At 40.4% G+C, this 23,689-nt stretch overlaps 1 protein-coding gene across 1 annotated transcript in view; it reads left to right on the top strand.

The window, feature by feature from the left end:
* Adgrg4 (adhesion G protein-coupled receptor G4) overlaps positions 1–23,689 on the top strand; it is a 98,890-nt gene that overhangs the window by 9,083 nt on the left and 66,118 nt on the right. Inside the window, exons 2-4 of the mRNA XM_050159669.1 lie at positions 12,251–17,980; positions 19,782–19,876; positions 21,897–21,961. Of these exons, the coding sequence (XP_050015626.1) occupies positions 12,251–17,980; positions 19,782–19,876; positions 21,897–21,961 (5,890 nt within the window). The remainder of the gene's footprint in view (positions 1–12,250; positions 17,981–19,781; positions 19,877–21,896; positions 21,962–23,689) is intronic.

Here is a 23,689-nt window from a genome sequence, read left to right as displayed (position 1 = left end):
TTTCCCAAGTTCCCCCCAACCTCCCCTTCTCACTTTTCTCTCCCCATCTCCCCTTGGTTCACAAATCTTTTAACCTGTGGAGAGTACCTGGATTGACTCCAATGGGAGTCTATTACAAAAACGTTATGAATGGTTTCATGCAAGCAAAAGTTGTTTTTCTCTGTGGTCAGTGCTTAGTTTAGCTTGTGGATCATGTGACAGTTGCAGGTATAGTTTTATAAGGAACTTCTGTACAAATGGATGTCCATTCCTTATCCACACTGGCAGAGTAATCCAGTTTCTCTGCTTCCTTGGTGGCATTTAGAGGTACATATTTAAATCATGCTTGTCAATGTGTAGTGATGCTTCACAGTGCTTTGAATGTGCATATCCTTGATGCCCAGTGTTGTTCAACATCTCTCCTTGTGCTTTCTTGACATCTGTTTGTTAACAGTCTTGGCTGTCCTGGAACTCGCTCTGTAGACCAGGCTGGCCTCGAACTCATAGATCTGCCTGTTTCTGCCTCCTGATCGCTGGGCCTTAAGGTGTGTGCCACCACCCTGCTGTTCTTGTCTCTTGCTTTTTTTTTTTTAAAAAAAATAGAATCAGGACATTTGTTTGTATTACTTTTTAGGTTTTAAAATTGGTAGCTATTAAATTTTATTAGCTCTTTGAAAGTTTCGTACAACATATTTTGATCATATTCACCCCTCTTCCAGTTCTTCCCAACAGATCCACTGTCCTTCCCCATCCTTTCGGTAGTAGATACACTGAAAATACTTGATAGCTACTTTGAAAATGTCTTCTCCTGCTCCAAAGAATTAAAAAAATCTTTCATACCGGCTTTCACAGGGCAGAAACTTAATAAAGTCTAATTTATTTTTGCAGTTTGTGGGTTTGGGGTTAAATCCAAGGACTCTTAGCCCTAGAATCTAGTACTTTCTATTTCTTTTTCTTGTGTTACAATGAGGAGATGTAGCTAGAGTCTCTATCTTTTGCCTTATTCCCAGTCTTTGTAGGAAATCACTCAGTGTTTTACCATTATAACAGGCATCTTCTCATTTTAACGTTTACTTTTATGGAAAATCACACTGTGTTCCGCCTGTGTATGTGTCTGTGCACCACGTTCATGCTCAGTGTTCACAGCGGTCAGAAAAGAGTGTTAGGTCCCCTGGAAGGGAGTTACCCATGATCGTGAGCAGCCACGTGTCTGCTGGGAATGGAACCCAGGTCCCCTGGAAGGGCAGCTAATGTTCTTCACCTCTGAGCTATTTCTCTTGCCCCTGCTGGGGATTTCTTGACAAAGCTCTTTTCAAGTTGCGGCAAATTCCTTCTATTCCTTACCCACAGAGAAATGTTATCGTGAATGAACATGGTAAAGATTTTGTTAAATGCTTTTTATGCATCAATTGATAAGAGGATGTCATTTTCCATCTTTAACCTTTGGATATCGTGGATGTTGATTGTTTTCCCAATGTCTTGCATATCTGGAGCTAGCATCACTTGGTCATGGTATAGGACTTCTACAGACTGCTGCATTCAGGTTGCTAATATTTTGTTGAAGATTTTTGTAACTGTCACATTCTGCGGAATAAAGCAAACTCACAAAGTTGAATGTAGCTTGTTTTTTTCACCTGTGTGGAATATAGAAAATGGAATATATGAAAACAGAAGGGACTATCAGAGAAGAGGAGCAGACTCAGAAAGGGGAGTGAGATAAATATGCTTAAAGTACATTATATGCCTGCACAAAAACATTACAATGAAACCCAATGCTAGGAAACAATAAACCTTTGGTAATAGAATTCATCAAACATTCTTGTCAGATAATCCCAGCACTTGGTTCATCTTGGCGTTACTATGAATCGATTGTCTTTTCTCATTCAGATTGTCTTTGTGTCCGGATGTCTGGTCCATGTGAAGAGAGAATGGGTCTTATTTACATTTTTAACTTCTGCAGCGAGCCATCATGTTTAGGTTTAGCACAAAAGACTTACTCTGTCTTTGTGAGCTGTGCTTTTAAATGCAGATTAATTTTTAGAGTCCCTTTGGTGTTTGGTGTTACTTTGTCTTACTTGGTTTATTTTGTGACTCTGTGGCTCCCACTGCTCCCTGGCAGGGCTGCCTGTGTGAGAAACATAACGATTCTCTTCAGGTTGGGAATCTGGATTCTCTCATGGAGGGGCTGGGGTGTGCTGTGGTTTCCTTGGTGATGTCTCTTAACTTTGCTTTATCTGTGACTTTAAACCAAAAAAGGTAAATTTTCAATCAGGCTTCCTGGGTCAGGCCACCTGCTGCTACTGGGTCCCCATTGTTTGCCTTGTTGTCCCTAAATGGGGAGAAAAATCTTAGGGCTCCAGAGACAAAGAGGCTGCTAAACCAGACCGCTTGTTGTTACTGGCTCCACCATTCTTCCTTTATATGGATTTGTGTTTCTGTATGAGCCCAGATACTCTTGGGGCAATGGAAAAAAAAAATAGTCTTCCTGACCCAGGTACTATTAAACAGGTATCTACTGGTCAGGCAAGGGACCTCAGGCCGGTAGGGATAGAGAGGCGTTTCATTTGGCTGCTTATTGGTAGCAGGCCTCCCAGTCAGTTGCCTTCGCTGATGGTGTCAGGCTTGTAGAATGTTGTTAGAGATCCTCCTATTGAATCCAGAAAGAGAGTAAGTCCACTTGGACTGTATTCTGTCGCCAGGTTGGTGACTGGGATCCCAGCTCGTGGGTCACATTTGTTGTTTGGTTGAGGGGAGGCTTTCAGCTTATGCCATTCCTTTACTCCTAGGAAGAAGAAGAAGAAGAATGATCACAATAACAACAACATCAGGAACTAGGCAGCCAGTGGCCTACAGAGTAACATGCCCAAGCTTTATTCCTACAATTGTGATATGTATTTTGCCCATGACTCCCCATCTGTGAGAAAGACCCACTGCAGTATAGGAAGTGCAAAGAGACTATGAAAGGCTGCTACCAGAAATGGATGAAAGAAAGCCCGAAACCTGTTGGACAATATAGCAGCTGCATTTCAACAACAACAAAAAAGATATAATCTCTCGCTCCATTCTCTGTTCTTTCTCCTGCAGAGGCCAAGATCCCACTTCCTCCAAGCTCCCTGAACCTCCGTTTCTTGGTACGATGATGCATGGGAGGTCCTCCAATGATGTCAATTATGGTCCTATTCTTTCTGGGATGATGCCCATGGGACATATTTCTGGAATGAGGCCACAAATGGAAGGTCACAGGTCCATGATGCCTGAGCCTTCAATAATGAGGCCTCTTGCTTGTTCCCTGATGGTACCCGGAATGACATGACCAGGCAGATACAAGCAGAGGGGCTCTTTTATCTGTTGCGTGACAGGGCTTTCTAGCTGCATGCAAGAGACTTTCCCTGCTTTCCTAAAAAAGAAATAGGTTTTTTTTGGGGGGAGAAGTGGGGTTAAAAGGCACTTTTCAGTTGTGCTATGAAAAGAGAAAATAAAAATAGAAAGGAGAAAACCATCTACTTTAATAATAAAAAAAACAAAATTTAAGATTTTAAATAAAAGAATTAAAATAGAGGCTCTTCTGGGAGTCAGCTGACTTGGGAGATGGAAAAGCAGATGGGATCAAATTGATTGCCAATTTAAAAAATTTGTTTGAACCGCATGGCTGCATTATCTGTTTAAAATATCATAAAAGTGAGTTTTTAACAACACCAAGGGGAAAAAAAAAGCCCAACTACTTGCCTGGGTGGTGAAGTGGTAAGTATTAATGCAGCTTACTTTCTTGAGTCTTGGCCAAGATTCTTTATAATTCCTGTCATAGTTTTATGTTCCCTTACCAGCAAATCTCAACCTTCCTGATGCTGAGACCCTTTAAGACAGTTCCTCATGATGTGGTGACCCCAACCATAAAATTATCTTCATTGTTACTTTATAACTGCAATTTGGTTACTGTTATAAATTGTAATATAAATACCTGATAGGCAGGATATCTGATATATGACTTCCGTCAAAGGGTTGTTCTAACCCTAAAGGAGTTGTGACCCACAGGTTGAGAACCACTGTCCTGTACCACTTCCCCGACTTGTAGTTGTACTTAGTGGTGAGGTGCTGCAGGAGAAAGTGGGTTTGTGCCATCTTGTTCTGTTGAGAAACGTGCTTTCTTTTTAACACCAGTTCTCAGGCAGTAGAAGCGCGCACGTGTGTGTGTGTGTGTGTGTGTGTGTGGACAGATAGCATATAACAAAATGATAGCGCTGACATGGTTAGCATTGTAGCTGCCTCAATCACTTGCAAAATTGTATTTCTGAGTAGGCCAGTCATTATATTCAATGGAGATAAGTATAGCATTTAGAGACCATAAGAAAAAAAATCTTTACCACATGGAGAAAAGGGACTGATGAAGCAGAAGTGCAGCGAATTGAACTTGTCCAAAATGATGGGGCTGGAGAAAGTCTGCAGTGCTCAATTTGCTAAAACCCAAAGTGCACGTGGATGAGGAGCCCCAATGAAAAAATTATCGAAGCAGTTTATGTTCACAATCAGCTTCCATTGCACACTAATGAGCGTCAACACGTTTGTTGCTTCGTTGTCATGGATTGCTAGACTTAGCGTTTGAAAGCCAGAGACTGCCTGGGAAATAGTGCAGCTTATATTGCTCTATTTCAACCATGGAAGCTTGCGTTTGTGTATTTCAGAAAAATCTCCCGTTGAATCTTTTGATGCAAAGTTTTCTCCCCAGAATGACTGCCATATCAATCCCCCATTCTTACAACAGATTCCTATTTTAAAGATTGGTTTCTTTCTGAGATATGAGCAAATTTAAGGTGGATATTGTTCCAGGGAATGTCTGTAATTTGAGATCCCCATTGGTTTTCAATTTCTGGACTAGCAAGTTCACTGTAATGTTTAAGTTTAGCAGTAGGATGTCTTCCATTGAGATGCGTATCTTGGAAGCTATTTGGATGATTGCTGTTCAGCATTTGTAGAACTTAGCTTTTTAGTATCAAGTTTGTTTTTTCTTGGTTATATTGAGTAGTCTTTGCATCTCTTTCTCTTGCATTTGAAGTATTTGGGGTTCATGCATTTAGGGGTGCAAGTTCCTCCTTCCTGTTTCTCTCTTCCTATAGTCTCCTTCCTTCTCCCAATCTCTCTCCATCTTTTATCATATATGTACATATGTATGTAATTTTTTGTATCTATAAATAATTTTAGGACCCACAATTGAGAGAAAATATGTGATATTTGTCTTTCTTATTTTACTTAATGTGATGACCTCTGGTTGCATTTATTTATCAGCAAAGGACACAATTGTTCTTTATGGCTGACTAGAACTCCATTATGTATATATATACACATAATATATGTATATAATATATAATAATATATAATATATGTGTATAATATATGTATACATATATATGATATTTTCTTTATCCATTCATCACTTGACAGGCACCCAAGCTGATGTTTGCTTTTTCAAATAATGCTGTGATAAATGTAGATGTGCAGGAATGTCTGTGGTATGCTGACTCAGAGTCTTTCGGGTATATACCTAGGCATGGCATTGCTGGGTTATATGGTAGTTGCATATTTAATTTTTTGAGGAACTTCCATTGCTCCATACTTATTTTCATAGTGCCTGGACCAGCGGGTATTTTAACCAACAGTCTGTGAGTGTTCCCTTTCCTCCATACCCTTGCCAACATTGATTGATACTTGTCTTATTAATGATGGAAATTAAGACTGGGGTGAGATAAAATCCGTGGTTTTAATTTGCTTTTTCCCAAAGAGGTTCTTGTGTGCTTATTGGTTGCTAAAGGAAAGCCTGGTGAAGATGCTTCAAGATACGAGGTGTAAGGTATCTCTCTGAGAAGGACTCCAATAGCTCAGAAAATATGATTAAGAATTGACAAATTAAGAGGTTTTGCAAAGCAAAGGAAACAGTCAAGATAAGATAACTTGTAGATTGGGAGAAAATCTTTATTATACACTTGACAGAGTTAATATCTAGAATACTCAAAGAACATTAAAAAGACCTATATACCAAAATAAACAAACAACTCAATATTTCTGTGATTTTCAATGAATGAAGATTTGAATCTTTAGTAATAATAATTTTATAGAGAAAAAATAAGAGAAGTCTTTGCATCTGAAAGATTCAATGGAACGTTTTCTGAAATATACAAACCCAAGCTTCAGGTTAACATGGATCAACAAAAGATACATTGTTTCTTAAGCCATCTCCGGTATTTAAAAGTCGGCCTGCTTGCAATTTTGTTCAACTCATTTGCTTTTTTTTTAAATCTTGGTTTAATTTTATTTTTTGAAACAGGGTGTCTCTATGTAGCCACGACTGTCTTGGAACTCACTTTACAGTCCAGACTGGCCTTGAATTCCGAGTTCATCTGCCTCTCTGGAGTACTGTTGTTAAAGGCAGACTGCCACACGTGGCCTTCTTTTTCTAAAGCTTTTTCTAAATCTTAGTTTCCTTTTTGATAGACTTACTGGAAAAAAAAAAAACAAACCGAGACTAGTTATATCTGTGGCTCAGCTCATTCTGATGAAATTATTTCAGAGTGCTCTCTGCTTGATAAAAATAAAAAATGCTTCCTGTTACATATTTCTACAGATTATTCTAATAGTGTTCTGAATGCTGCATCTGAGCAGGTGACGGGCTTTTTGTGTGTATGTGATATTTAAGGTTACCCCCAAAATACAAAAAACAAAAACCCCAAAACCTGACTGCAGCTCAGCTACTAAAGGAGTAGGAGTCGTAAACTATTTAATACCAGTAGTTAGCATGTCCAAGAGCAATTTCAGCTCAGTGTGACCACTCTCCTCATGTGTGTTAGAAGTGAGGTCTTAGGCAGAGGATTGCAAATCCAATTAGCCGAGAAGAAATAGTTGTAAAACGAGAAACCCCAAATCTTGCCACTCTTTTCACTTATGTTCACTGTCAAATTTCAAAGCAGAAATCTTAAAATGAATTGTGTACTAAAGAAACAAAATGGCTTCCTGGCAAGGCCTAAGAGAATGGAACTCTGGTAGGGACAACAATGTTTTCACTGCCTTAAAGCAAGATGGACTTCTTCTACAGCTTTGATTTTCCTCCTTTATTCATTCATGCACTTTAATGAACTCATCTATATAGTTGATTGAAGACTTCTGACTGTTAGCTTTTTCCTTTCACATGGCCACAAAATCTTAAAAGCATCCTATACAGACTTTAGATTTTCTGTATATGCAAAGAGAATTAATTGTAATCAAGGCTGTGTCATAAGCCAGTAGTTGTCTACTGCCATAATTATTTCTACATCATAGATAATATGCTTCTCAGGCAGGTAAATTCAAAATACCAATTTCTCTAAGATAAATATGCGCAATTTTATTTTGAGAGATTTGAATTGAAGAAAGATTGTGACTCACTTGTGACTTTTACTGAGTGCCATTTTCCCTCGGATGTTCTGTCCTCACCTTAAGTTACACATATCCAGGTCTAGCAGGATATTTTCCTATTCCAGTGAGCATCATCCATCCTCTGTGATTTTTCCCAAAAGCAAAATGTGTGACCTCTGAGGGTCCTCTGTCTTCTTTGTCTCTTCCTCTCCTTTGTTACCGCGCAATGCCAGCAATTCCTCTCCGGTAGCTGGAGGCGTAGGGATCTTCATATTATTTTGACCTCATCTTTTCAACTTATTCACTAAGCCAAAACTTTTGTCCTGAACATCTATCATGGGCTAGGCACTCACTAGAAACTTAGTTAAAATGGCAAGAAGTTAAAGGCTATATTTATATCCTTAAGTCTTACTGAGGAAGGCAGGCATGTAGTACCACATGTAAAACTCCAGCTGTGGTAAATGCTCTAAAGAGCAGGGATGTGGTAGTGCAATAGTCCTTGATGAGCTCATCATGGGCCTTTGGGAAGGGAGGCTTCTCAGAAGGAGTGATACATGAGTAGATGCCTGAAGGCTGGATAGGTGCTACTGACATGAGGAACTATGGGGGAAACTGCAATTAGTGGTAGCAAAGCTCTTCTGGTGTAATTAAACGTTAAACACTGAGTTGGTAGGGGGGAGGCTCATAAAAAGGGTAGGACCTAGCCTAAATTTACACTAGCCAGTGAGAGAGAGAGAAAGAGAGAGAGAAAAGAAGAGAGAGAGAGAGAATTGTGTGAGACTCAATCTGATTTACATTTTCAAATGTTCGTATTTGTTGCATCTGAGATGGATTGGGAGGCATCCAAGCATACTTGGCAGAGACTTTACAGGTAGCTGGGGAGCGCCGAGAGTGGGAGAAACTCACTAGGGAAGAGCACACCAATTGGTTACCCAACAAGTGGTCATCCCTGGAAACATACATACTGCATACTGGAATGTTTGAGGGGGCCTCTGGCAGTGGGACAAGGATCCATCCCTGGTGTGTGAGCTGGCTTTTTGGACCCCATTCCATATGGTGGGATACTTTGCTCAGCCTTGATGCAGGGAGAGGGGCTTGGTCCTGCCTCAACTAAATGTGCCAGGCTTTGTTGACTCACCATGGGGGAGGCCTTACTCTTTTGGAGGACCAGATAGGAAATGGGTTGGAGATCAGGTGGGAGGAGCAAAAGGAGGGGAGGGAGAGGGAACTGTGGTTGATATGTAAAATGAATAAAAAATTTAAAATAAAAAGAAAACATATGTACAAGTAATGTTATACAGATGGAGCAGACTATATTTGGGAATACATATACATACATACATACATACATAGTACATACATAGACACAGACATATATATGTATATATAAACAATTAGTGAAAAAGAGGCCATGAATTTGAAATAGAGAAAGGGGGGTTATATGGGACGTTTGGGAAGGAATAAAGGGAAGGGAGAAACAATTATAGTATAATCTCAAAAGTAATAGAAAAACAAACCAAAAGAGGGTAGGACCTGTTGGGAGGTAAGCAATGGAGAGTGAAAGAAATTAATGGGGTCAAGGGATATTTAGTGGGTTGATCTCTAGGACAAGGTGATGGGTTTGTTACAGCAAGGGAGGGAGACTATGGAAGAGGCACCTGGAGAAGGATGGGTTGGCATAACTGAATGGACTACTCAGTAAAGGAATACTAGAAGACCCAACATGGAGAGAAGCTAATGTGTTCAAGTTAGGGTGTGTTCAGTCTGAGGTATTAATGAACTAGCTAAAAGATAATGCAAAGTGACTGATTGGTTCTTAAAAGTGTGGAGCTCAGAATAGAGATCTGACCTAGAGAGAGATTCATTTGTCTCTTAATGTAAGTTGCTAGCCTAGGTGGGAAAGTACCATGGAGTTAAACGAGAAGAGGGGTTGGGACAAAGTTTGGTCCAGGCAATCTGGCATGAGTGACTTCAAAGAATTTTAGATGTGATGGGAGGGGGGACTATGGGCAAGAGGGATGTGGTATTTTCATCTTTATTGTAAGAGAGGAGAATAAGTTTTAAACCAGGAGGGAAAGGCTCATTAGGGAAAAGCGAGGCAAAGTCTGTGAAACAGCGGATGACAGGATCTAAATTACAGTTGAACTTCTGTCTGACGATCTCAATTACTTTTTCCTTTGAAGAAGGAGGCGTGATTATCTGATAAACATGTGGAGGCGGTGCCTGACAATGGGACATGTTTGAAAGGGTTATTGTAGAATAGGAGCATAAACTGAACAGAGAGAAGTAGTGGGAGGCAGCGTGGAAGGCTCATTTGAGGTTGGCAATCATGAGCTTTTAGGAGGAGAAAGGCATCCTCTTGTCACTGGCTCTGTCCGTGCTTGACTGCTCAAGGGAAGGTATAGAGGACATGAGCAGACGAGGAACCTTGAACTTTCAAGTTGAACTTGAGCTAGTTGTGTGAACTTTCTGGAGCTCCATTTATTCAACTTTGAAATGGTGATAATTACAATATTTTCCACAAAAAGTGGTTTGGTGGGTTAAACAGGATAGCATATGGCACAGCACTTGGCTTGGGAATAATAAGTGTTCCATACGCAAAGCGTTTCACCTTCCCTTCAGATCCCAGTCTCATCTGAATGCTTCATCAATACATACTGCCTCTCACTCCTAGCTGAGTTGACTTTTTCCTCCATCCACTCTTGCTGCCATATGTCTTTGTCTTCTCCCCTTAAGTCCCATCATTGCTCAAATGTGGCCATCTTCTTAGACAATGGTTATTAGTCTCCCTAATGCTGGGACCCTTTAATGGCATACTTCATGTTGTGATGACCCCCACCCATAGTTATTTTCATTGCTACTTCATAACTGTAATTTTGCTACTGTTATGAATCCTAACATAAATAGGTGGTATGCAGGATAACTGATATACAACTCCTGTGGAGAGATTATTTGACCCCTCAAAGGGGTTGAGAGTCACTGTTCTAAGTTAGAATCTCTTCATCTTCAAGCCAGTTTTGCTGCACTAATTTTCTATTATGCTTTGAAGATATATGGAGCCTGATTATATTCCATTTTTGGCTTTATTATAAATCATATCATTTTACTGTTTTGTTTAAAATACTACTTTATCTTTTCTTTTAAAAAAGAAAACATTTTAAGTCAAGCGTGGTAGCATGTGCCTGAGCTTCCCAGTGCTTGTAAAGCTACGATGGGAGGATCCTGAGTTAGGCTAGCCTACACTACATAGTGAGTTTTAGGGCTGAACTAAATAGTGAGACCTCATCTCACCCCAAGCAAACAAAAAACAAAAAGAAAAAAAAAACAAGCAAAAACTCAACTGAGCAAAATATCTCAATAATATGAAATTTCCAATAAGAGTCTGAGTTCTCTAAGGGAAGGAAACATGGCCTAAAGCTTTCTCCTCCTCCTGGGGCTTCTAATGGCATTCACCATACTTGTGAAGTTTAACTGACATGAAAGGGCGCATAAACTGTGCTCCTGTGGTCTTCACAGTAGGATTGCACAGTCATATGGGGCGAATAGACACTATGATAGGGTGCTAGAAGGTATTATACTTTGCTTTATTTTATCACAGCCTTTGAAATTCCTATTACATGTGTTTATAATATCTATAATGCAGATTTTTTTACAACATATACAGTCATGCATAATCTACAAATGTATATTCATATGCACAAACATAGATGGTCAAGATTCAAAACTTTTTGATCCAATCTTCAGTGTTCTAATGACTGATAGAAATTTGACCAAGGCAGCTGGTCATAGAACTGTTGATGGAGGGGGTTATCTGTTTATTGGTTAATAAAAAGCCTTGGCCTTTGATAGGACAGAAAATTAGGTAGGCGGAGTAGACATAACAGAATTCTGGGAGAAAGAAAGCTAAGTCAAGCAGACACTATAGCTCTCCTCTCCAAGATGGATGCAGGTTAAGATCCTTTCCGGTAAGCCACCACTTCGTGGTGCTACACAGATTATTAGAAATGGGTTAATCAAGATGTGAGAGTTAGCCAGTAAGAGGCTAGAGCTAATGGGACAAACAGTGTTTAAAAGAATACAGTTTCTGTGTAATTATTTTGGGTAAAGCTAGCCATGCAGGAGCTGGGTGGCGGGAAGCGTCCCGCCGCTCTCACTACTACAAACTGTGAGCCAGTAATTCCTTGAACCAGAAGGGTGAGGAATTGAGAAGAATCTAGTCTCCATAGCAAGACCCTGCTTTGTGGGGAAAAAGGAAGAAGAGGTTTAATCAACTCAAAAATCAAAGAAACTTTTCTTTTATTACTTCTATGCACCAGACAGTAAGCTTGGTGGTTTACACACATTAACTCACAAGTGTCAGGTAAGTTTTATAAGGTAGGATTATAATTCTCATATCACAGAGGAAGGTGCCAAAGCACAGAGAAGTAGACTAAGGCCATAAAGCAAGTTATAAAGCCTGAATTTAAAACTACATCTGACTGAATCCAAAGCTGAAGTTTTGGGGAAGATTTTTAACTCCACAATTGAGTTTCAGTAATGGATGTGAACTAATCAGGCTATTGATTTCTTCTTCCATGAGTTTCGATAGGTCTCTTTGCAAAGGTGAATCACCTCAATCAGTGTACAGTTTTGTACAAGTGCCCATATCTTTTATGCAGATACTATATAATGAATGTCTTTCCACTAGTTATTTATCCAGGGTATTATGAAAAGATAGAGATTTACAAAATAGAAAATCATCTTAAGAAAAATTAAGTAATCAAATAACACGATTATTTCTGGTACTTACCTCTCTTTAAAAATGAAAAGAAATTATAGAGCTCTTTCTTAAAGAATTGTCTCTAATTTCTAAGGCTGAAGCTAAAGTAACACATGCTTTCTGATTTTTCAGTTGTTTCTGAAAATATGACAATTCAAGAAAGAAGTACAACTGTTTCCCAGCAAATAGACTTAACAACTCCTTCTCAAATTACTGGGCTAAATGCACAGAAAACTGTACATCTATCCATAGTGTCACCAGAAAGCATGCCTATCTCTACAGTCAATCATGCAGCTATATCACATTCTAATACAATACCCTCACCTCTAGCCACAGTGAGTGTATCAAAAGATTTAAAGACATCTATGGCTCAGACTGCTACATTTTCAGACGGCATGTTTACTTCAACAGCCATCCCTCTGCCTACCCAGAGTACACCCATTCCTACTGCTACTGACTCCATGAAAGTAACTCAATACCCACATTTAGGAAAAACAAAGACAACAAAAATAGTGGAGGTCATGGCTACTGAAACCTTTCATCCAACTACAGTTGCTGATTTCTTTGACACATCTGGAATTACCAGGAATTCCGTTGTACCTGAAACTTTAACATCTAAATTCCAGTCAGCTGTTGGGAAGACAACTTTATTCTTGGTGACTGAGTCAACATCCATGTCTACAACGTCTTGGTGCAAACACAAACACACAGATGTTGCTACACTCTCTACCTCTAAATCTGGGCAAGAATTTCTTGTATCTCCAGCTTCCAGACCTGCACCTTGGTCCACACTAGAAGAGACTTCAGCTATTGCTACTGACATTGGAATTGCATCAACCTTCCCTCCAGAGTCTCTGCTCACCTCCACAGCTGCTCCCATGAATCCTGTTTTTTCTGGAAATCATGTGACATCTACCTTGTCAACAACTAATGCGGAAATGGCATTCGCAGTCCATTCAGTGTTGCCTATGAAGACCACACCTTCCCTAAGAACAGCGAAAACAGAGTCAGTATCTAGAAATTTCCAAGATGTCTCTTCATCCAAAATGGAGGATGCTATATCTACCCCTATGCCTAAAGAGACCTCTCCTATGGCCTTTTCTTCCACTACATCTTCTCCAGTCATTGGAACTCAGGGTGTACCAACAGTTGATACTGAGAGTACACATCTAGCCTTTACTCCCAGAACCAAACTTGTCCCCCCATTGGCTACTTCAGTATTCTCTACCATAGAAGGGCTAGTCCACACCCAGAATATGCCCACCACTGATGAGCCCATGCTCACTTTGATTTCTACTGAGTCATCTACATATAATTCATCTGAATCAGGTCTCACATCTGTAACTGAGAAAACTGACTATCAATTCTTCACCACCTGGACTCCAGAGCCAGATCAGACACTGTTGACCTCTAGGAATACAACCAGTACACCTACATTCATGCCTAATGAAAATCTTACATCATCATTCCAAGATAATATTGCTAATATAGACAATTCATCCATGACTACTAATATCACTCTACTTGAAACATCGACAGACAGCAAGGGTACCACTAACTCTGATGCTACTACTGCCAGGTATACAACAGTTCTATCCAAACCAACATCCCAGTGGCTTAGTAATTTCTCCAGTGTTGCTGGAATCACATCTATAACTAGTCAGCCTGAGTCGAAACTCACCACCTTCTTATGGAAAAGCAATTCTAAGCCCACAGTAGCTGCAAATGAACTTCCCTCAATACCAAGGGAGACAGTTGTTCCATCAGTGGCTATATCTACCCTCACTTCCATTAAGTCAAATTTTTCTACTGAGAAGAGCACTTCTAAGATGGCACAGGTATATACAAATGGTATGAGCACATTGGGTGATACTATGGTCCCTCCACCGATGTCTGCGACAATACAGAGATTCCATACCACTGTGGCAAAAGAAACCACTTCCCATCATCCTAAAGTAAAATCAACTATAGCAGCAGTAGCTGAGGTTTCTCCATTTGCAGCAATGCTGGAAGCAACAGATGAATCAGCCCGAATAGTGACAGCTTCCGTCACTGCTTCCCCCTTTCCAGATATAGACAAATTAACTACTGCATTGGATAACCAAACTGCAACTACTGGGATGGGAGTGAGCTGGCTTTCAACAAAACTCATGCAAAGCACACTTAAGAGTTCACCAGAACCCTTTAACTCAACCCATACCTGTACAGTACACAGGACTGCAGAGACATCTGAGAGGAATTCAGCTTCATCGCCCATTTCTCCGAGCACCCAGACACTCCCTGAACTTCTGGGTTCTTCAACAAGGATAATGGGAGCCACTTTCTCCACTACTTCTTTGCAGAAGACAGCTGTTTCTTTCTCTGCTTCTAGCTTGCCTCCACAGGCTGCAGCTACGCATCCCTCAGAAATCCCTCAGCCTACTACCCACAAGTTCTCACTGCCAGTTAACGTCTCTGCTGTTACCTCTCCTGCCAGCACTATGGTGTTTTTCTCTGAGACCAAGGTTACCCTGCCTCAACCTGCTACTTTGGCCAGGGATGCCACAACATCTACACTCTCAGTTGGCTCTCCTCCGCCAACAGGGACAATGACCACAGCAGCGGTGCCACCAGTGAGCCCAATAGCTTCTACAGCCAGTGATATCTTGCCTACCCACAGTGACTCATTTCTTACGATGTCAGTAGTCACAACTGTCCCTTTTACAACAGCACCCATGGCAGCTTCCTCACTGAGACCTCCCACTCCTGTGATAACTAAGGCTATAACCACCCTCCCCCCTATCTCAGCTGACTCAATAAGTCCATCCGTACACACTCTTATCTGCTCAAGACCTCCCCCTAAGAACATTACTCTTGTTTCCTCTACTTACGCTAACTCTACCACATCTACATCAGTAGCAACACCATCTGGATCTCAAGTTGAGGATTCCACACATGTTTTTAGCTCTTCCTATACTTTAAGTAGCAGTGGAGATGTTGGTATGGCTTCTAGACCTGCAGAGACATCTACTGGTGGTGAGAGCATGTCCCTCGGCACCTTTGTCGATAAGCTTACTACCTCAGCAGAAACCAAATCTACTGCATATATTGTAAACACACCCATCTCCACCCAGTTGGCGGCTACAACCTCTATGTTATCTTCTGAGAAAGAACAGACCAAAACCTCCATGGGGCAAATTCCCAGAACTACAAGGGTGGCAGAAATTTCCCCATCCAAGACTTCCTTTATTTTGGACTCCCAGGGCACCTTCCCTTGGGAAATGTCAGACACAGAATTTTCTGAGACCACAGAAATCTCCAGCCACCAAACACATTTGCCTTCCGAGATTCCACCTGGGAATCCAACTTCTCTGAATTTCACCACATCTTCTTCTGGGAGCACACAGACCACAGAAACATTGACCTCAAGTACCATAGTAGGTCTTCATGTTTCAGAAGGGTCGACTAGTCTTGAGGAAACAACACTCCCTTCACAAATTCAGACAACAACCAAGTCTTTGTCTCCTGATAAAGAAAGGACAAGTGCCCTTTTGGAATATCCTCCTAGGACTGTGGAAAAGATAGAGAGTCTCTCTGCTGTGACTCATTCAGACACAAGTCACCAGGTTACTTCATCCGTAGACACTACAACTTCCAGGACAGCTAGAACATTCCATCCTGTGCTCATCAACACAGTTCTTTCACACCTCCGTTCACCAAAGACACAACCTGAGTCGACATGGATTGCTTCTTCCACTTCTGAAAGCACACAGACTCTCCCTCAATCCTTCTCTCCTCTCACACCTGGACCACTCGACACCAGTTTTACAGTGATCACTCCTGATGGGAGCACCACCATCTTTTCTGCTCCAAATAAACCTATAAACTTTCCTGGGGAGACCTCTACGGGAATGTCCACTCCTATTCACCAGATGTCTTCATTGCCACTCAGCATTACTACCTTCACCCCTAAAAAGGTTTCTGACACCCATACGATACTAATGACTAAGTCTTCCCGAACAACAAACTCAGGCCATTTGAAAAGTGTCTCTATAGGTACTTCAGGACTGAAGTCGGAGAAGTCATCAGTGCCAGTTAATAACTCTGTTTTCTCAACTACAGTGCTTTCTTCTAACAGTCCCACAAGCCTTTGGGCATTCTCTTCTTCATTGTCTTCCCCTTCCCCTAAGCATAAAAAACCCACTCATGCACCGACATTGGGTACCACACCAGTATCATATGCTGGACCTCCTTCACAAAGCACAGTCGTTTCCCCTACTTTCGCTAATTCAACAGAAGTAGAGGTGCCATTCAAGAATACAACTGCACCCGTTTCCTTTCCAACAGAGCTAGATTTTTCATCTATGAAAACTATTCCAACTGTTATGGTGGCTGGGACAATGACTTCAGTTATAGGTGCCACTTCCTCCTCTCCACTCAGTTCTAGGAATACTGAAGCCATTTCCTTCACCCTAAAGACCATGTTTGCTTCGTTACTTTCAACAACCCAGCAACCATCACAAGAAAACGCGGCTACTACTCTGGACATGTTGCCTGGGATTACCAACAGTTCCCCATCTCCTGAGAGCAGTGGTGAAGAGACAGAGCTCATTAATACCTATTCTGCAACGCCCATTCCTGCAAGTGGACTTTCAGCTACACCTTCAGATAGTTTTTATACTTCCTCGAATATTCAGGTTTCCCCATCTTTGACTAACTTTAAAGGCACCCCTACACCTACAGAAGGTGTAAAGTCCACACAGATATACCTTTCCCGTGATACAGGCAAGATGACTTCCTCGTCAGAGAATACTTTGCTAACCAGTGAACTAACAAGTGGCAATGGATGTGTGGTTACTCCCGCTTTATGCCCTTCACGGACCCAACCCCCTGGAACTCCACCTTCTTTGGCATCGTTTCTTTACTCACCTCATAGCACTGAGGCCAAGTTTCCCCTTACATCTCAAATGGGTGAGGTCCCAGCATGGGGAACAAGAATCACACCGGGTATTGCCCAGTCACTATCTACAGCCTCCAGAAACACGGCCGGAGGTGAAGAAGATGCTCCGCTTCCAGTTTTCACAACTAGTGTAATGACACCAGACAGAGTGGAAACAGAAAGCCCTCACTTTACTCTTGGGACTTCATCAACATCCCAGATTGGTCTGGTTTCTAGAGATAGTGAGACAATGCCATCGATTTTCACATCAGAAAGCCTTCCTACATTTGGGCTTTCTGAGAATACTTCCATATCAATATCTTCCACAGTTCTCCCTACCACATTGGCTGTCATTTCCGGGGCTACCTCACCGACTAGGACTTTATCTAGTCTCCCTTCAGGCTCTCTGGCATCTGTATCTAATCCTTCGCATCGTCTAACTTCATCTGCAGGAGAAATGGCAGAATCGATGTTTTTGGTTTCAGACACAATAGCAGCATCCCCTAACTTTCCAACAGTATCCTTTTCAGATGGAAGCACCACTCCCACCCAAAGCACTCCTCCAGCTACACTAGGCATCATCGCTGCTGACTCTCTGACTTCTCCGCTCATATCTACAAAAGCCAAAGGTGAAAGTCCACACACGTCTACATCCCTTGAATCATCCCCCAGGACTACTGTGGCTCATAACTCCAGGACTGCATCTGAATTCACGTCCTTTAGCAGAAAGAGTATATCACCTTCTGTAAGCAGTCACGACCTATCTACTACATCCACAGCTATAGGGCCCTCATTTCCACTGATGTCTGCTGAGAAGACACACCCTTCTACATCGACTGGGTCTTCATTAATCTCTTCATCTTTTAAGTCAACTTGGGTAGACTCCACGTTTTCCTTTCTGTTTACACAAGCATCTACTTCGCCAATTGCTACAGTTTCTACAGGTATTTTATTCATATATCTTTACAAGTATTTTGTTCACATATCCTTAACGGAGTACATGAACAATGAATGGGCCATTTGTTCTCCGAGTTTTCTGAAGGCAGAAAATGAGAGAGAAGGATGTATGTGTTTCTTTTCCCCTTAACATCTTTGGCACACAATTGCCTTTTCTAGGCACAGAACGCTCCAGCTGTCTTTCTTGTCTCTACTTAAATATATTACAAGTGGGTCTTTTCACAGAGTATGGCATTTTGAAGCATTCTGTACAGTTGTCTTGTTCTTGATGTCCTGAGTGTGACTCTGCCCATATGAATACAGACAAGGAACATCATCTTTACCCTGTAAAAGCATTATACTGTGGGTGGGAGGGATGGAGAGATGGCTCAGTTATTAAGAGTACTGTCTCCTCTTCCAGAGGACCCTGCTTCAATTCCCAGCATCCACGTGGAGACTCAAAACCCTCTGCAACTGTCATTCCAGGAGATCTGATACATTCTTCTGGCATCCTGAGGCACCAGGCATGAACATGGTGCACAGACATACATGTAGGCAAAACACCAATGTATATAACAAATAAATAAATGAAAAATGATCATATACCTTTAGGTTTGATGATGTTTTCCACACAACAGAAATTACACACACACACATATGCGTGCACACACACACACACACACACATACACACCACCACCACCATCATCACCGTAAACAACAACAAAAACCAAAACAGCACATGCACACAAAACCCAAAATTGTATCATTGTGTCTTGGTTCTTGAATTCCTCCTGTGTAGGTCTGAACCCTCTCTAATCCCTACATTTAGCTGACTAGAAATGCTTAGGGAGTATTCGACTTTCATTTTGTTCAAATATTAACAGTTCTGCATCTTTTAAACCATTTGCTTAATTTATTTCATTTTTATTATTTTTATATTATTTTATAGGTAGGAGTATTTTGCTTGTATGTGTGCATCTTCACCGCATGTATGCCTGGTGCCCAAAGAGACCAGAAAAAGGTGTTGAGTCCCCTGGAAACAGAGTTACAGGTGGTTGCGAGTCACCATGTGGGTCTGGGAACTAAACACAGGCCCTCTGCGGAAGCAGCAAATGCTCTTAACTGCCGATTCATTTCTCTAGCCCCTACTTGTTTATTTTATGTATGCACGTGGGGACATGTGTATCACTGTGTGCTTGCAGAGGAAATTGGATAACCTGTGGAAGCCAGTTCTCTCTTTCCACCATCTGGGTCCCGAGAATCAAACTCAGGTCAATATGTCATCAAACCTAGGTGGCAAGTGCTTTTATTTGCTGAGCCATTTCCTTGGCTTGGGCCAATAACTTTTAAGATTCTCAAATAAAGATATAAAAATATAAGATCAGGAGGAACATAAAGAAAGAAAACTCTGAAGTAGGAAGGAAAGCAGTGGGGAGAAAATAATTATTTTCTTAGAACAAATAATCTTAAGACACAGCATGTAGAGTGGCTGTTGAATGAGCTAGAAATCAGTTGGCCAATAAAAGTAGGGAATTTTAGGGGATTTGCAGCAAGTCTGTATAGAAACTTCATAGAGACCCATGGGAATGGCCACATCATCAAAGCAAAGATGGGATGGTAGTACCTTGCATATTTTGTTCTTAGTTATGCAACCTCAAATGCCAATTCTTGGTGTTAAACTACGCAAAATTTAGGAATGAAAATAAATTGTTTTGTTTGCTATACAATGGAGAGCACTTCTCAAATTTTGAGAAATCAGATTTCTTTACGTAAGTAGCTAAAATCAATCTGTTTATTTTTATTACAGTTTCCTTCTACAATATCAAAATTACCTTCTCTGTGTTTGATGAAGAGTCAAGAGTCCTTCTTACCACTGCTATACATGACTTTACAAAAGATTGGGTAAAATGCTGTTTTAAATATTTATGGTACTTATTGAATACATATGACCAAGGCCAGGTAGATTGAAAGTAGCCTCCCTTTTCTACTGATAATCCATTTCACAGATAATCAGTTCAGATAGTTTTCACTGCATATGTACTTACTCTGCAGGCAACACTCTGAAGATGTATGCAATCCCTTTCATAGTAGCAGTGTTGAAAGCTTTTATGAGATGTTATTTTCATTTGTTGAGATCTGTACATTTTCCTCCACAGACACAAATTCTGAGTCACTGCCAAATTTTTCTAGTTAGGGGAAATAGAGTACTGACGACCAAGTCTATGGCATAGTGTTTATGTAGCTCTATTTTCTGTACTTTATTTTTTGTTCGTCTACAGCACAGTGAAAATTTTACTTGTCCTTACATTTTTTGATAATAAAACTAACTGATGCATACTCTGCAATTGAAGTTCATATGAAAACACCTAAAACAGACGACACCTGTCCTCTACTGCTCCTCTTAATAAATTAAGATATATTTTGGAAGATTTTTCTATACAGTTACAGAAAAAGAATTGGTATACTAATTATGCCACTCTTTACCTTGCTGGTTACCTGGGGATTTCTTCTTAATTCTGGGGGGCAAACCCAAATCCTTGTACAGACTAGGCAATGTAGTGATAGGAGTGACGGGGCTGTGTCCCCGGCACCTGGCCGCCCGCATGGCTAGCTTATGCCCGAAATAATTACACGGAAACTGTATTCTTTTAAACACTGCCTGGCCTGGCTAGTTCCAGTTTCTTATTGGCTAGCTCTTACATATTGATCTCACCCATTTCTAATAATCTGTGTAGCTCCACGAGTTGGCTTACCAGGAAAGATCTTAACCTGCATCTGTCTGGAGTGGGAGAATCATGGCGACTCTCTGACTCAGCTTCTTTCTCCCAGCATTCTGTTCTGTTTTCTCCACCTACCTAAGGGTTGGCCTATCAAATGGGCCTAGGCAGTTTCTTTATTAATAAGAAATCACTCCCACATCAAGGCAAACATCTTACCAGTGATAAAACCAATCGTGGTTTACTATGTGTCTCTGAGCATATTTGTGGTAGTGGGTATAGCTATGCTTATACAGTTTAGCAGACACATAAGATTTTACTATATGTATGTAACAGAAGTTTTCATTTCACTTTCAAATCTAGATGTCTGTTGGTAGGCATTTAGGTTGCTTATATATTTTCTCTATTTTAAACAGTTCCAAAAATACTCCTTCAATCATTTTAGAGATCTTTGAATATTTTTATAGGATTAACTTTAAAGTTTTTAATCATTGGATCAAAAATCATGAAAATTTTACATTTTAAAGGTTATCTTAAAATGGTCTTCAGATAAGTAACAACACCAGTGTGCACCTTAGGCCCAGTAGTGAATGATCATACTGGTTTTCCTGTCCTCCATTAGCACTCATGTTCAAGTGTGTATGACCCAATTCTAAAGTGCTCAAAAACAGTGAGTGTTTCAGAGTGTTCAGGCTGTCTCACAAAAATACACCAACCGAATGGCTTTAGAACAGCCATTTGTAATCTCCCAGTTCTGGGCAGTAAGTAGTCAGGGTTGGGTAGAGAAGCTTAAGACAACAGGGCTGGGAGGGTTACATTTGGGTGAGATTTCTCAGTTTGGCCTATTTACTATGCCTTCAAATGGTGTTTCTTTTGTGTGATACACCTCTGCTTTCTCTTTGTTTTCTTATAAGGATAACAGTTTTTATTGAATTTGGGCTCCCTAATGGCTTTATAAATGAATATGATCAGATTGCTGATTAGGGTTTCTAACTTGAGGATAGGTTGGGGGGCCCCTTAGCTCCCAACAGTGTGTACAAATGTTAAATGAAATCTGGAGCAAGTTTGGGAACGTTGGGTTCACTGAAATGATTGAAATGATTACTGCAGCTCACATTGTCCCAAGTGACTTCCTTGACTTAAAACGGAAGAGTTGCCATACAAAAACTGACCTTCTCCTTTTTTTATGATTTTTGATTTTACAGCTGAATTATATGCTTCAAAACAGTGAATTTTCTCTTGCTAACTTGACTATTCAAATCATAAGCAGGTATGTAAATGGCATCTTTTGTGAGTTGAAGTGAAATTGAGGGACCACCTGGGCCTGTGAGTTTCCTTTGTTGTTATCTAGGAGTGAAGAACACATTTGTCTCACTGTAGGTTGTAAAACCAATGGAAGAACAAAATAAAACAAAACAAAACAATTCAGAGAGGAAAACAGGGAAATCAGAGATTCATTTTGCAACATTCTATTCTCAGTATAACAAATCTAGTTTCAGGTGAGTGAAAATACACTCACATGTGTTGATGGAAGTTTCTGTCCTGCCTGGTTCTGTAGCCATTCAGTCCCAAATAAATACATAGAGGCTTAATTAATATTAAACTGTTTGGCCTATTAGCTCAGGCTTATTATTAACTAGCCCTTATAACTTTAATTAACTTATAATTCTTATCTATGTCCAGCCATGTGGCTTGGTACCTTTTCTCAGAAAGGCATTCTCATCTTGCTTCCTCTGTGACTGGCTGACAACTGACTGCCTTTCCTCTTCCCAGAATTCTCCTATTTTGGTCACCCCACCTATACTTCCTTCCAGGCTACTGGCCAATCAGCATTTTATTAAACAAATTATAGTGACAAATCTTTACAGTATATAAGAACATTATCCCACAGCACACATGAGAAAGGCTTCTACCCATCCATGAAGCTTCTGATCCTAGACTGAGACACCTCTCACTAGGTGCCACCTCAGAACATTGCCACATGTAGCTGTCCCTCCGTGTGACTGCCTACTTTCAATATGTTGGCTCTTTGGCTTCTCTTATGTGTTCAAATAAAATAGATTTATGAAGGTTTATTTATAAGTGCAGGTTATCATAGGCGATTGCCTTAGTGTAGACTTCAATAGTAATACTTACCACAGACTGGTAAGTTTTAGCCACAAAAGCTGTTTTCCTCACACTTTTTAGTGTGGTTGGGTCCTGAGGAAGGACCTTCTTGAGTCTTCACATGCTAGGGAACACAGACAGGAAGCACTTCTGTCTTTACTTAAAATGTTTGCTAGTTCACAAATGCTGTTCATGGGGGCTCCACCCTCATTAACTATTACCTCCCAAAGAACTCATCATTTAATACCACCTCATTAGACTTCAACATAAAAATTTTGACTAGACACACAAATTCAACACTCTCCCCCCCCCCAAAAAAAAAATTGAAAGCAAATAGGAGGTATTTGGAGTCTTCAATATTGTTTTAAAAGTCACATGGTGATTTTATTCAATGTAAAAGTGATGTTACCATTGTAAAATCTATGTAGAAATAATGTATAGAAATCTATGACTTGGATATTGAAAATCTATAAAACCCACATTTTCCCACCCCTTGAAGAATATTTGTGGACATCTAATATCATTTATTCCTATAGCTCTTTTTAATGTATTTAGTAAAAGAGTTCCAACTCCTTGTACTGTTTACGAACTTTCTTTTCTTGTTTCATAATAAATCATGCACATCTTCTATGTCATAATACAAAAGCTAGGTTGTTCTCTTTTCTTTTCTTTCTTTCTTTTTTTTTTTTTTTTGAGCCAGGGTCTTGTTGTATAGCTCTGGCTGTTCTGGAACTTGCTATATAGACTCAGGCTGGCCTCAGACTCATAGAGATTTACTTACTCTTATCAGGGGTAGTGTAATTAAATGCCTGTACTACCACTCTCAGCTTAGCTTATTCATTTTAATGATTGCATAGATATTTGAGTAATTCCCACCATTGCATATGCATTT

This window comes from Alexandromys fortis, unplaced genomic scaffold (genome assembly GCF_014885135.2).
Source record: "Alexandromys fortis isolate MF-2015 unplaced genomic scaffold, M_Fortis_MF-2015_v1.1 scaffold_95, whole genome shotgun sequence".
In the NCBI taxonomy this organism is placed as follows: Eukaryota; Metazoa; Chordata; class Mammalia; order Rodentia; family Cricetidae; genus Alexandromys; species Alexandromys fortis.
This window is presented reverse-complemented; position numbering and strand designations above follow the sequence as displayed.